Source organism: Prosopis cineraria, unplaced genomic scaffold, assembly GCF_029017545.1.
Source record: "Prosopis cineraria cultivar Desert tree isolate PC_DT_omini unplaced genomic scaffold, ASM2901754v1 PC4, whole genome shotgun sequence".
Lineage (NCBI taxonomy): Eukaryota > Viridiplantae > Streptophyta > Magnoliopsida > Fabales > Fabaceae > Prosopis > Prosopis cineraria.
In genome coordinates this window covers 30,853,279-30,867,749 of record NW_026555335.1, presented here as the reverse complement: position 1 = coordinate 30,867,749, position 14,471 = coordinate 30,853,279, and the positions used below count along the sequence as shown (strand labels likewise).

Here is a 14,471-nt window from a genome sequence, read left to right as displayed (position 1 = left end):
TTTCTAATCTCTAAAGGATTTCCTTGTCATAGCACTGAATAGGGATATTTGACAGCTTAACCCATAGGGCAATTTTCCCTAAAATATTTGAGTTTGGATTAAAACTAGGAGACCACCTTTGAACTAAGATGCAATGATCAAATAAGGTTCAAGGTCCGCCATTGAGAATTTTGTCATAAGTAGTGTGATCTTTTGTTCTAACTATGTAGTAACTGTTGACAAGATCAATTGGTTCAAAATCCTTAAGTTGCCACATTTTTGCTAACCTGGGTTTAGGTGATTTTGGATTGAGTTGGAGGCCCAGAGTGTTGATTACAATAGCATCCATCCAAGGCTGACATATTTTCTTCCATTCTTCATTGGATATTTGTAGAGCAGGGTATTGATCCATTAATTGCATAGTTCTTTCAAAAGGAGACCATTCTTGTTCTAGTTCCTTGGCAAGTGTTTCGTTTCTATGCTTGGTTTCTCTCCCAACATGAATTCCGTAGCATCCATTGTAACCGATCAATGATTCTTTGTAAGAGATAGGAATTTTGCCTCCTTTGATTGTTGTTGCTGTTTTGTTTGATGAAGCATTAATTTCTTGGATTTCATCTGTTTGCACGTCCATTGGCTGTTCCTTTTGGAGATTTATTTGCCTGTCATTTTGATTGAGGCTATCCTGTTGGATCTGACTATTTGAGTGCTGATGATTTTCTGGATCTTTGTCTATCATTTCACCATCTAACTTGGAGGTGTTCCTCTTGAGTAAATTTTTTCTTCAGATGCAAGTGGATTCATGGCTCCTTTTTTTGAAGGAGATGTTGAGAAGGTGAAATTTGGATCAAGCTTAGAGCTAGAAGTCATGAGCAGTGGAAGAATTGAGCGAAGACGAGGGAATTTCTATGTCTAGTATGATTTGAAAATCACTTGTGCGTTGCTTTGCGATTTTGAATATCAAGTGTCTGACAGATACACATGCATCGGACAAAGGCTCTGCTAAATCTGCAAACCCCCCGTCCCCCCAAAATTATTAATTGATTTTTTTTTAAAAAATTGTCATTCTCCCAAAAAGAATTGTTTTCGCGTCTGCCCACTTCAAAACTGACAGTGATATCTAACTACTGTACTTCATCTGTGTCGGCTCGGCTCTTCGATTTGAACTGGTCAAAGTATATCGCAAGGGGCCAATTCCATCACGTTCCAAAAAAGAAGTACTAAGCAAATTACAATTGGGATATGTTTGATTAATGGGACAACGTACTTCAGGTAAAATTAACGAAAAAGAAACTACTGTTATATAAACTTTTTTTTTTCATTTAATTATTATGATTTGACCTTGGTTTCAAAAAAAAATTATTTTGGATAGCCTTTAAAATCAATTCTGAGTTTAAAACATAATTTTAAAAAATTTTATCCAAACATTTCAATTTTTTTAAACTTTATTTAATTTCCAAAACTTCATCTGAAATAAGCTATAACTTGTTTCATTTGAAAAATCAATTTTAACTATTACTGACTTGCCTTTTTAAATAGTATAATTATCTATTCAAAATTAATTTTAAAAAAAATTATTCAAATATTTTTAATTTTATTAAAATTAGTTTTTAAAAATTTATCCAAATGTTCTCGTATTCTATTATTCAATGTTTTTCATTATCAATTCTTTTCACACATGATTTGATCTCACTTAAATTATTGAAGAGTAACACAACATTCTCTCTAAGTATTTTATATTCCCTCGATTAAAAGTATTTTTAATTAAATTTTACTCTAATAAATTAGTTATTTATCTTCTAGCATTAAGGTACATTTTTATTCTAACTTTTTCTCAAAGAGTAATTTTACTCTTGTATTGATAACTAAAAGAATTATATCCCTGAACTATTTTTTCTAGGAGCACTAGACACCTTGTACAAGACTTTTTTTGCTCCTCAAAAAAAAAAATAATTTAGAGGTAAAATTATCCCACTTGTATAAGAGTAAAATTGCTTCTTGAAAAAAAGTTCAAAGATAAAAATGCTCCTTGAGCCTATCTTCAAACTAATATTGTTCCTTTATTTAATAGGATGTTTTACTCTAAAATAAATATAAACTGATTTATTCATCAAGGGCACTTTTGAAAAAAAAATAATGATTACACCTTAAAATATTAAAACTATCTTACATTTTTTAACATTTAACTTTTCAAAAATGTCTTATATTTTTTAGGGAAAATGATAGAAAAATTCATTTAAATTAAGTAAATGATAGATTAATCCCATGAAATGATATAATTTTCCTAGAGTCCTTTGGGATCTTTTTGTTATTAGGAAATTAAATGAAATGATCAAATTGCCCTCAAAGTAAACAAAAATCACAATCCTCACTAAAGAAACTTGTGAATTTTTCTAGTCTGTCTTAGGTTGTCAAGTTCTCCATTCACACCTTAATTCATGGTATTCTTCTGGTTCATCTCCCTCTCTTTCTCCGTCTCCTTCTCCTTCTCGTGTTACTTTGTTTTTTTAGTTTCTATAAATAGATTGTTTGTTTTGTTTAGTTATTGTACATGGGTATATATAAGCAAACATTCTTCCTTTGTTGTGTTTGTTGTACGTGGGTAAATTTTCTCTCCTCTTTGAAATTTTCTCCTCCCACATGTGATAGTTGAAGTTGATGTGGGTTATTTTGCATAAATGATTGAGGTTTTCATTTTCTTTCTATGTCTAAAATTGAAAAATGTGGGTACTAATACTTACTCAAAGGGTACTGATAAATTACAATTTCTTGTTACATAGTTGCGAATTAAGAGATAAAACTTGTTAATATTGGAATTACAGTTGTAAATGAAAACTTGCAAATTTGCAACTCTGATGCATATCTGAACTTGCACATCAGAACTTACAAATGGCTAATAAATTATTGCAAATTTAGAAACAAAAATTTTTAACCTAAGAATTGAAGTTATGAATGGAGATTTGTGAATTTTCAAGTCTGATGCTTGTTTGGACATATATACCAAAACTCGTGAATGGTTAATAAATTATTGTAAATTTAGGAACAAAGGTTGTTAACTTGAGAATCAAAGTTGTGAATGGAGACTTGCGAATTTTCAACTCTGATACTTGTCTGGACTTATACACTAGGACTTGTGAATGACTAATGAATTATTATGAATTTAGGGACAAAACTTATTAATATTGAAATCCAAGTTGCAAATGGAAACTTGTGATTTTCCAACTCTAATGTATGTTTGGGTAAAAGTGTCATTTCTTTTAATTTTCTAATGATAAAAAAAAATTTTTAAGGGACTCTAGAAGAATTATACCATTTCGTGGAATCAATCTATCATTTACCTAATTTAAATAAATTTTCTTATCATTTTTTCTATTTTTTAATGATGGTAGCAGGAATTTATTATTTTTGTAAGAATATGTGATCTAGGAGTTGGTACTTGGTAGGATTCAGACACAAACAATCCTATTTGTTTAAAACAAAGGAATTATTTTTGATAATATTTGAACATAAGACAGCGATGAGGGGAAAATTGGTAAGGTGAGCGAGGAAGTTGATGGAAACATTGCTTATATATTTGTTTACTAGGGAATGAAACACGTTGAAACTAGAAACGAAGCTTAGTGGCTTCACAGAGTCTGCCATGCACGCGGCTATTCCCTACAACCCTTGACTTGTTTGACGACGTCAGGTGGTAGTTTCGTCCAAGTTTTTCACTCCTGCTGTGATCCACACAGCCGTAAATTGCATGTTCAGGCATACTTAAAAAACATTCTTTAAGCATATGAGATATTTTTAATCGAAAAATCACGTAAATTAATAAAAATTAATTATTTACTAAAAAATACAATATTTTAATTTTATTCTTAATTATTATAAATAAAAAATAAATATATTTTTAAAAATAAATTAATAAAAATATTTATTTTTTTTTCAATATAATAAGGATATAATGGTTCGTTTATTAAAACATATATTAACAACTTCTTATACTTAAAATAAAAAAAAATTATATATAAAGATGGAGGGAGTAAATATTCTCACAAATGTTTATTATTAATAAATTTTAAAAATAAATAATTTTAATTTTACCTTTATTAAAAACAAAAAGAGATAAACACAATAAAAGATTAGCCATGAAGTTAAATTTACAAGAGTAAAATTAAAAAATAATAATAAATAATTTTCTATGCATCTTATATTAAGAATGAAAAAATCATTCTAAAAAATATCTTATGATAAGAATTGGGGGAGCAAGATTAAACTTATGTGAAAAATCTTATATTCATTATTCAATAAAGTTAACAAAGTGAAAGGATCCTGAACTAAAGCATTGAAAATTTGAGGTAAAACGTTATATATTTACTCTCGATATCATTATCCAACTATTTTCTCTTCCATTTCCAATCATCTTATACTACTATTTCCTGCCTCAAATCAACATAATCCTTTCTATAAGCAGGTAGGTGATTTCTTTTCTTTTTCATAAACGAGGTGATTTTTTAAGATCCCATCATCGTCATCATTATTACCCTTGTGCGGACCCTAGGATTGTCTTTGACTGTTGACTTCTGATTTTACCTTCAACGCTGAGATTGCAAAATACAAATGAGGGCGTGTGAAGCAAACCACGTTAGTACAGCGTGAGTAAAGCAGAACATCGTGTTAAAATCCCAGTTCTTCTCCCCATTCCCATCCAACCCTAACTCTAACATGGCCGCCGGCGACCATCCCAATCCCAATCCCAATCCCTTCAACGCCAACGGCAACGCCCTCACCGCCAACATCCTCCTCACCATCACTCTTATCTTGTTCTTTCTCATCCTCCTCCTCATTTCCCTCCAGTTCTACGTCCGCTGGTACCTCCGCCGTGCCCGCCTCCGTCGACGCCAGCGCCGCCGTTCCTATCTCGTCTTCTACGTCGACTCCCTCACCCCTAACGCCTCCCAGCCCATCGGCCTCGATCCTTCTGTCATTCAGTCTCTTCCTGTCTTCGTTTATTCCGCCCACTCCGACCCCGCGGAATGCGCCGTGTGCTTGTCCGAGTTCCAAGAGAACGAATCGGGTCGGGTTTTGCCCAAATGTAACCACACTTTTCACGTCGAATGCATCGATATGTGGTTCCAGTCCCACTCAACCTGCCCGCTCTGTAGATCTTTGGTTGAACCCGTGCCGCCTGGGGACCGCCCCGGACCGGAAGTGGTGATTGATGTGCGCGAACCGGGTTCGAGTTCGGGGTGCCACCAGGATGGAGAAGAAGAGAACCGGAGCGGGCGGAGGCTCTGTAATTCGTTGTCTTCGGTTGGGTTGAGGCGGAAGCCTTCGTCTGTGGGTGTGACAGTTGACGTGCCATTGAGTATGAGTAGAAGCTTCGGGAGAGAGGCGGAGGGGTCGATGACGTCGCTTAGGTCACCGGGCGGTCGTTTACTATCGTTCAAGAGAATACTGAGCAGAGAGAGGAAAGCAAGTCCTCCATCCCCATCGTCGGAAAACTGTACCGCTGGATGCAGCTCCGTGACCCAGATAGAGACGAGTCATTGAGTTGACTCGGATACGCCGTGTAATTATGGGGTGACTTTCTGTCTAGCTTGGCTTGACAAGGAATTTTTTTTTTTTTGGGGTCGCGGACGATTATTATGAATATGATATTTTTTTATTTGATATGAATATGAATTTTGTTAATTTTTTTTATAATTCGTTTTAGTTCTTTTTCCATTTTTTGTATATTTACTATTAAATTGTAAATCAAATCATAACAAAAAATTATATTCTAAGTGAGCTGATGTAACTAAGGTGGCTCATACAAATTTTTACAACTTACGTGGATATATAGATTTGTTCGATGTGTTTTAGTTTTATTCCTCCGTTTTTTAAAATTGTCCGAGAGTCATGGAGCATTTTTACAGAGCTTGAGATAAGGTTTATTATTTATTTAAAATTTCATGATTTTTCTTAATATATTGATATTTTTTAAAAGAAAAAATTAATTATTTGGTGTTTTGACTCAAATGTAATTCTTTCTTTAAATTTTAACTAGTTGCAATTCAATCTGTATAATTTTAACCATCTAAAATATTAATTCTTATATTTTTAAAATTAAAATTATAAACATTAAAATTATGTTGATATTTAAGGATTAATATTTTAAATTACTAAAACTTTTAATTTTTATAAACATTATAGAAATTAAAATTCTAAAATAATTTTAATCATTATAATTTTATTTTTTAAAAAATATAAAAATTAATATTTTAAATAATTAAAACTATAAAAACTTATTTGTGCAGAATGAAATTTAGAAAATAAATTACAGCTGAGTTAAAACTTTAAATTTTTAATTCCAATGAGTTACAGTTGAGAACTGAATTAATATGAATTAAATAATAAATATTTTTTTAAAAAAAGGGAAAAAGTGAAATACTCTCCCAACCAAAGGAACATTTAAAGCCCAGAAAAATAGTAAACACATAAGTCATAACTAACTCTTGAATAAATTAGTCTCTTTTTCTTTTCATTTAGGGGAATAGTAAAATAGGCGCTTTTTTGTTTTGTTTTAAAAAATCAACACTTCATTCAAAAATTAGAATCATTTTTTATGAAAACATAATTTTTTAAATTAATATATATTATAAAATTAGCCATGCTTATCATGCATTGCAGTTGGTTTAAATAGATAACAGCGCAACTTATAAGAAATTTTATTGTGTAGTGTTATTATATCATATATGAGTTGTAATCATTCATTGAAAACAGTTTATTATTTTCAGCGAACTAAATTTTAAAATATTATCTGGTCCAACCACCTAATAGCTCAATCATTTAAGACCCTGTGATCAAAATAAATAGGATCCGAATAGCGTCAACTAACGAGTTTAAACTCTCATTACGTTGAGGGAAAAAAAAAAAATGTCTTCATACATAATTTTTTTTTTGTTGGATGTGGTATCATTTATATGACTATTTCAGAATAATGAGTGTAAAGGAGGAGGCTACGAAATAAGTTAAACTACGCCCTCTATTGTATTGACTATTGAGACATTTTTAGAAGGGTTTGATATTTTATTTTATAAGTTATTTTGTAAAATATTAAGAATAATTAATGTTTTTATTCAAAAAATATTCCTTACAAATAAAAAAATTAGTTGATATTAAGAGTCAGTCAAGTGTTATTGATCAAGGATACATCAATAAAAGTAGAATGTTAAAAAAAAAAAAAATTCAATGCAAGAACAAAATAGTTTAGGTCAGGTTAGAATCACATGATTTCAAGTGTGGATAATTGAATATCATAATATTTAGATAAATTGTTGCGGCACTGATATATTTATGTTTCTCTAGGCACATCATTAACAATGATTGTCTTGTCTTTCATAACAAAGTCATGATATTCTTAATAATTTTTTATAGGAGTGGGTTCGGAGAAATATTGAATGAACATAGTTAAAGATATCTTTTAATGGACATTGATGTAGTATTCTAATCCTTTGTTATTGAAACGTACTCTTCATAAAATGGATAAATGACAGCCACATCAGATCAGTCTAAATCAGAAGAATGAGAGAGCATACAAAGAAAGTTCATACTCAGATTCTACTGATACATAAAAGAAATTGATGAAAGGCACGTGATGCGAATTATGATAATAAAATGGAGGAAGGGTAGGCAAGAAGGAATGAATGGAATGAGTCAAGGAAGCTCCAGCCTTAAAACCGCCACCACGCAAATATTTGAATAATTGACCCTCAGCCCCACTTTCCTTTCTCTTTGTCCCCTTTAATTTTTACATTGCACCAACTTTTCACTTCATCAAATGGACAGACCACAGGTGCATCATCACAATTTGATGCATTCACACAAGTTGCCAAGCCTCATCACAACTATTTTCATATAATGCAACCATAAATGAACTGCTATCATCTATAATTTATAAGGAATTACAGTCCTCAACAACGTGAAATCACCTGAGTTATTATCTACAAAAGCCCTTGTGGCTCGGTGCATGGGTACATCAAGAATGATCATTTCATTGAAAAGATACATATGGGGTTACAAGGTCATATCAGTACATGGATAAATCAATATTCACAGGGATATAGCAATACAAATTGCAGAACGAGAGCTGTTAGTATTTACTGCAACCCTGGACTGCAATGATTTCATACACTGATCTACTAATTACTAAATGACATCCAGAGGATGTCTTGAATCAAAATCAATGTCAGCTGTGGGGACCAAGCTGCAAATTGTCAAGCGAGTCACCCTGCGGAATGCAAGTTAATTGGTTCAACATATTGAGACCTTCGTCTCTTTTTCCCTTCTGGAGTGCACCTTATGGCACTTGACTTGGCAAGCTTCACAGAGAACTTGCAATTTGATGATGGAGGTGACAACCCTCTTTTAGATGAATCTGTGTTGGGAGAATTCATCCTTGTAGTTTTGTTCTTTTTCCCTTTTGTAAATGCCTTTTTGGTTGGAGACTTTGCTCTCTTTTTGGTCAAACGTAGCTGTGCATTGTCACCTTTTTTGTCAGGATTTAGGAGCCTAACATGGAAAGGATTTGCTCTAGTGTAACACACAGATTTACCATTATCTCCACTTCTTTCTAAACGTACGTCTCCATTGTTTACCTGAAATTTCATAAAGTTCAAAAATTGGACTGGCTTCAGTTTAGAAAATTCTCGAGGCACCCAACATCACACAATATGATAACAGTCAAAGAGCAGTAATCACTGTCAAGATATTGTTGGGGGGGGGGGGGCAGAGAAGAAAAAATAAAGTACCAGTTGAAGTAAAGCAGAAAAACTTCGAGCCACATCATACTTCTCTTGCCCCTTGACCACATCCGAAAAGGACAATTCACTGTTTTCTTGTGCTTCTAATGAAAGTTTATCCAGGATCCTCTCCCCGTAGCCATGGATATCAAATGGTGGATGTAATTCCTGTTAGGCAAATTAATTCAAATCAACTTGAAGCCAAACAAACTTTGAAGAGATATGTATGACGTCGAACTATTGGATGCCATTAATTTAATCCCTCCTGCCCCCCGGGGAAAAAAGAAAGCAAAAGATGAACATTGAACACAGGGCATCAAAGAGGACTATTCACCTGTTCTTCCAAGTTGTGCTCAATTCTTTGTTTCCATGTAGAAACCCGATCTGCCATTTCAGTTTGCTTCTCAGTCTTAGCTATGCTAGCTAGAAGAGAATCCTGTGTGGTGAATTAAAAGGTTATGGGATCATTTAAGCAAAAGATTTACCATTTCAGGAAAACAACCAGCACAGACTTGACACTACAGTTACTCTCGAGCCCTTGTGCATTATTTTACATAAGTTCTGCAACAAAACTACAAAAAACAGGATGCAACTTTTTTTCTTTGAAAAAAGAAATAAAAACTTGACACTAAAAGTGAAAAATAATTGGCACTTACCAGGTGAGAGCGACAGAGATCTTCCAAACTTGCCTGAGAATTTGGATATTCATTACCTATAGCTTCATCAACGTCAACATAAGCATCACCGTTGTTGTGCTGTAAAAAATCAAGTAGATAAGCTTACATGGAAATTTCCATCTGGAGCAAGAGACAATAAAATTACTGGTCTTCAAACCTCTTTACTGCCAGCAGGCATATCTTCATTCATATTGACATTCTCAGGAATTTCTAGATCAGGGTTGTTGCTATCATATGAATTGTCATCATTGCAATTTTCAGGGCTCAGAAACACGCCAGCAATTTCATCCCCACCATTAATAAGTGATTGCCTTAGCTGTAATTCATTCGCTGAATATTATAAACTGTCATAAGATGAAAGGAGGTAAACAGAGAATCCATGAGAAAGTACCTTTTCATACAATGGAGGTGATGAGGTATCCCTTTGCTGTTTGTTGGCATAGCGTTGACTCTCCCATATGTTCATGAGCTTTGGATTGATAGGACCATGCAATTTTGCAGGTGGAAACAAGGAACTTAAAGATACTCGCCTGTTTAAATTGACTCCTTTGCTTTTGAAAGCTTTCACTAGACAAACACAAAGGGGATAGTAATGATAGGTGTTATGTAATACATAAGAAAGTTAATAAAGGGATAGAGGGGGAGGAAAAACCTTTTCTGAAGGGCTTCACTCTCAAATTTCCTGGCTCATGAGGATTTAAAGGCTTCCATGGATCATCTTCATCATCGGTTGAATTGTTTGAGTGATATGCATCACATCCATCATCCACATGAAGTCCAATGTCACATTTATCAAAACCAACAGAAGCAGGAGAATTGATTGGAATGTTATCAGCCTCAAATCTGCAATTAGGTTGAGGAGTACAGTTGGGATTAGCATGCTGACTCTTTGCAGCAGAATTTTTATGTGCACTTCCTGCAGAACGTCCTCTGGGAGAATGAAAGCTTTTACGATTTAAGCTCCCATTGTAAGCACTATTGTGCTCTGTCTCTACTTTGTTTCCCCTCAAATACTCATTAAGTGCAACAACATCAGAAGTGTCCAAAAGAATAAAATCACGATACATGTCTGTGGTGGCCAGCTGCAAACACACACCATATCATCAGTGAATAAAATGAAGTAGAGCAATACTTCCTTGTGTAAACAACTAGAAGCAATCATGGTACCAGATAAGACTGCAATTCCCCACCATCACCGGTAGCATCTAAGCAGTCACCTTCTAGAACAACTAGATTTGCGGGAGGCTTTACAAAGTGATTCAAATTGACTTCTTTGCCTGGTGTACTATCTAAGGAAATATTTTCTTCCACTGTAATACAACAATAGTATACAGATTATATAGTAAGACATGGCAACACCAATATAGAAGATAACTGTTTTATGCTATTGATGCAGGATGTGGAAGATATAGATAAAGAATACAAAAAAGAATGACAAAAGAGAAGAAGCAGCCTGAAATGTGGAAACCCTCCATAATTCTTTGTTCTCAAGAAATTATGAAACCAAAAGCAATTTAAACCATAAACCAGCAATCCCATGTTCCATTGCAATGTCATTCTGACTACCTCTTGGTTAATACTGGAAATCTGAAGTAACAGAAAAATCTTTGTAATAATAACAGTCCCTTTGTGCCAAGTTCACGTTTGATAATTTCTAAATATTCCACATTAGAAAAGGCAACCTGAGATCTCATCTAAGCACCAAAACTGATCATTTTCTTCATCAACAACAGCTGGGGCATCACTTTCTTCAAGTTGGACTGATGGCCCTGTCCCGTCTAATTGATCCTGCAGTCTGCCCGAGAACTACATTTGTCAGATCAGATACTTATATTTTGCACAAAATGAAACATAATACAGTCAAGCCACAAGGTATATTCTGGTGCTGAGGATGTAGGATCGTAGGCAATTAATAAGAGACCTCAGGGCTCAGGTTCAAACCTTTACTTAATCATGCACACTCATAAATAAAAATAAAAACATCTTGGCTATTTAGAGAGGCATTGATATTTTCTTATGTCATTTAAAATCTTAGTATGGTTCCATGAAAAGGATACACATACGAAAAATTATGTCACTAATTTCAAAATCAGTGTCGTCAAAATTGCTAATTTGTGATTCAAATCCTTCTATTTGGCTTGATTGGTTGATCCATCAAGCCAATGACTTATATGTCTGGAAGAATTAAAGGAACAAGGGAATGCACGACCAAACAGTGCAATTTGAACAAGAAATCAATATCCGATGATTTGCAAATTCATCTTATGCATTTTCAGGCAGGTCTATATTAGGTCATGAAATCATGTTACTTGCGGCCCAACATTAGCCAAAGATAAAATGAACGAGATTTCAAAAAATTAAGGGGAAAAAAGGAAAACACTTCAGAACTTCAAAACACAGTAGTCTAATAGAAAATTAGCCTGACATCCAAAGCCATAATGTCATGTAAGAAAATCCAACCAGCTATGGCTTGTTTTTCTTCTTTTTTTTACCTGGAGAATTTTGATGCTCCCCTCTTGGTATGCATGAGGGTGAGATATTCCCATTTCATTGCACAAAAAATCAAGATACATAATATATATTGCACCTCTATCATCAATATATGCTATAAAATTGCTTAGCTATTCATAAATCGTGAATAGTATGACTCATTTCTCAAATTATGCAATACATGCAGCCCAATCTAGTCATATAACAAATTTAAAATTTAGAATTAGAATTAGAATTATAGATATCATGAATATCTGATTATCAACTGAATACATAGCCCAATTTAAATTCAGCATATCCTTTCCACTGTTATTTGAGCCATAAAAATCTACCTAAAGACTTGTTGCTAACTGATCAAATGCTACTAGGCATTTTAGTAAGCACTTTCACTTTGATTTATCCGCTTAGTTTTAATATCCAGAAACCACTTTTCATAGAAGTTTGAAGGAGTCAAGCTGTCATGAGTCCCACATCAAGGAACCTCACAAGTGATGCGAGGTTTATAAATGCGAACGGCTTTCCCACCAAACAAGCTAGTCTTTTGAGATGAGCTCTCTCTTTAAATTTGTGCTCATTACATAAGCTTACTTTGCCATGATTTCAACAAAAAACACATCAACTGTATGATGCCTATGCACCATGGATTGACACATGAATAGTAACAGGACAGAAACGTAAAGCTCATACAAAATATTGCTTCTAGAATGATATTAAGATCACAAATTTCCAAGATTGAAGCACATTATTTTCCTTAACTATTGGCCTTCAGTTCAGGGTAAATCTGAAGCTGAAAATTTAGTAACAAGCAAGAGAAAACCCGAAACTTAAACTAAAAAATCAAACCTTTTCTGAGAAAGAGACTCTAAAGCACGTAATACCAATGTGTAAAGATATTCCACCTTCCGACTGTACACCTGCATTGAACCCTGAAGCAGTAGAGCAGCTACAATCACCGAGAAACAGCCAATTCAGATGAGCATACATAAGGAAAAGGAAAAAACGGAATTTGAATGAGATTGGCCAAACCTTCAGCAAAATTTACGGAAATGTGACCTTCCTCTTCTACCCCAGTGATCTCACCGGAACAAATTTTCAGTAAATACTCCTCAAGTTTCTTGGCCAGGTTAACTTCCCAATTAGATTCAAGGTCACGCTGTGCGTGAACCGAGTGGAACCCACCACCGCTGCTTCCCGGTTCCGACATGTCTTTGGTCATATCCTCCGGAATGAAACCCTAGGGTTTCAAGTTTTCGGTGAGAAATTGTCGGCACTGAAAAAGTAAAATCAGGGTTTTCAAATTTCCCAGAAATGGAAAAGTGGGTATTGTATATTCACAAATAAGCTTCTGTTATCCACGGTAAAATCTTGAAAAAAATGAAAAATATTAAACAAAAAACCAATCTTTAGTTTATCAAAGTTTCAGAACTATAGTCGCCAAAATCTACACGGATTTCTTCCTTAAACATCTACACAGTTTGCTTACAGAAGAAGCAGGAATAAGAAACACTGTAAGTCAGAAAGCGAGCGAGCACTATGAAAGTCTTCACCTCAAACTGAGAAAATCAGAGATCGAGAGGGCAGAGGCGACCAGCAGAACCGTGCCACCGTGAGTCAGAGAGTGAGCGGCGACCAGCAGTCCAGCACCGTAAGCCAGAGTCAGAGAGAGAGCGAGTACCGTGACGGCATGACTTGCCGTTAACGAGATCGAGAGGAGTGGGGAGAGGGAGAGGAGAACGTGAGTCAGTGTGTGGAAGTGAGGCGTGAGTGTTGGTAGTGTTTGGTTATAGTTTTCGGATGGGAGGGGACCCCGTTCCTTATTTTGGTTCATATTTAAAAAAGGGAGGGAAGAAAAGCTCTTTATTTGGTTAAACAAAAATTAAAGAGAGAGAGAGAGAACAATATTCCGTCCTTTTCCACCTAACCCTCCCCTCCAATTTTAATTGTTTTTTTTTTATAAAAGGAGAGAAAAAATTATAACTAAATTACTTATTTATTATCTTAAAAATTTTAAATTATGTTTGATATTAAAAAATTATGTAATATCTTCTCCCCTCTCTTTTATAATTAAGTAAATTTTATTACTTTACAAAAATTAATATATAATTTTTACCGTTTAAAATTTTAATATTTTTTATTAGATACATTGATAAAATATAATAATATTAATGTATTTATTATTTTAAAAAATATTAATATAAATTCATATCCTTAAAACAATAAAGTTATTAAGATAAAAATATATTATAACTATTTTTAATAAAAATCAAAACAAAAAATAAAAATTAATTTAAAATTAATAAGAATAAAATTACCAACTTATTATTAGTTTTCTTCTTCTCCCTTCCTAAACTAAATAAAGGTTCATTAAAATCTCTCTCCCTCCCGGCCCCTCCCCTTCCTCCCCTCTCTTATGAACCAAACACACCCTTAGTTAGGGTTTTGGGTGCAAGAAGGGAGGAAAAAAATAGAAAAATCAAGTGTGGAGGGCTACCTAAGTTCAAACTCAAGCCTATTTTTTTAGAATCGGGATCCAAAACCTAATTTTTCTAAAACTAGT

General features: G+C 33.8%; 2 protein-coding genes across 3 annotated transcripts; one reads left to right on the top strand and one right to left on the bottom strand.

The window, feature by feature from the left end:
• The first annotated feature begins 4,604 nt into the window (after positions 1–4,604).
• LOC129309819 (RING-H2 finger protein ATL2-like) lies at positions 4,605–5,804 on the top strand. Its single transcript, XM_054951540.1, has one exon. The coding sequence runs from the start codon at positions 4,690–4,692 to the stop codon at positions 5,515–5,517; it is 828 nt and encodes a 275-aa protein (XP_054807515.1). The 5' UTR covers positions 4,605–4,689; the 3' UTR covers positions 5,518–5,804.
• Positions 5,805–7,980: 2,176 nt separating this feature from the next.
• LOC129309640 (condensin-2 complex subunit H2-like) lies at positions 7,981–13,699 on the bottom strand. 2 transcript variants are annotated; one of them, XM_054951295.1, is made up of 12 exons: positions 13,462–13,699; positions 12,941–13,184; positions 12,758–12,857; positions 11,107–11,219; positions 10,592–10,734; positions 10,077–10,506; positions 9,816–9,991; positions 9,582–9,740; positions 9,404–9,502; positions 9,082–9,183; positions 8,757–8,915; positions 7,981–8,603 (listed from the first exon to the last, which is right to left on the bottom strand). In XM_054951295.1, exons 2-12 carry the CDS (start codon positions 13,128–13,130, stop codon positions 8,232–8,234), a joined length of 2,043 nt encoding a protein of 680 aa, XP_054807270.1. In that variant the 5' UTR covers positions 13,131–13,184; positions 13,462–13,699; the 3' UTR covers positions 7,981–8,231. The 2 variants fall into 2 exon arrangements, with proteins under 2 accessions (XP_054807270.1, XP_054807269.1); XM_054951294.1 differs by having other exon boundaries at positions 12,941–13,148.
• Between the last annotated feature and the right edge of the window lie 772 nt (positions 13,700–14,471).

What these genes read in the sequence shown, in the direction of transcription:
- LOC129309819 (XM_054951540.1), top strand. Translation starts at nt 4,690, where the DNA reads ATGGCCGCCGGCGACCATCCCAATCCCAATCCCAATCCCTTCAACGCC.
- LOC129309640 (XM_054951295.1), bottom strand. Translation starts at nt 13,130, where the DNA reads ATGACCAAAGACATGTCGGAACCGGGAAGCAGCGGTGGTGGGTTCCAC. An exon ending in GGGAATTGCAGTCTTATCTG is followed by an intron (nt 10,507 to 10,591) that starts GTACCATGATTG and finishes GTGTGTTTGCAG; the next exon opens with CTGGCCACCACAGACATGTA. An exon ending in ATCTCTGTCGCTCTCACCTG is followed by an intron (nt 9,184 to 9,403) that starts GTAAGTGCCAAT and finishes TTCACCACACAG; the next exon opens with GATTCTCTTCTAGCTAGCAT.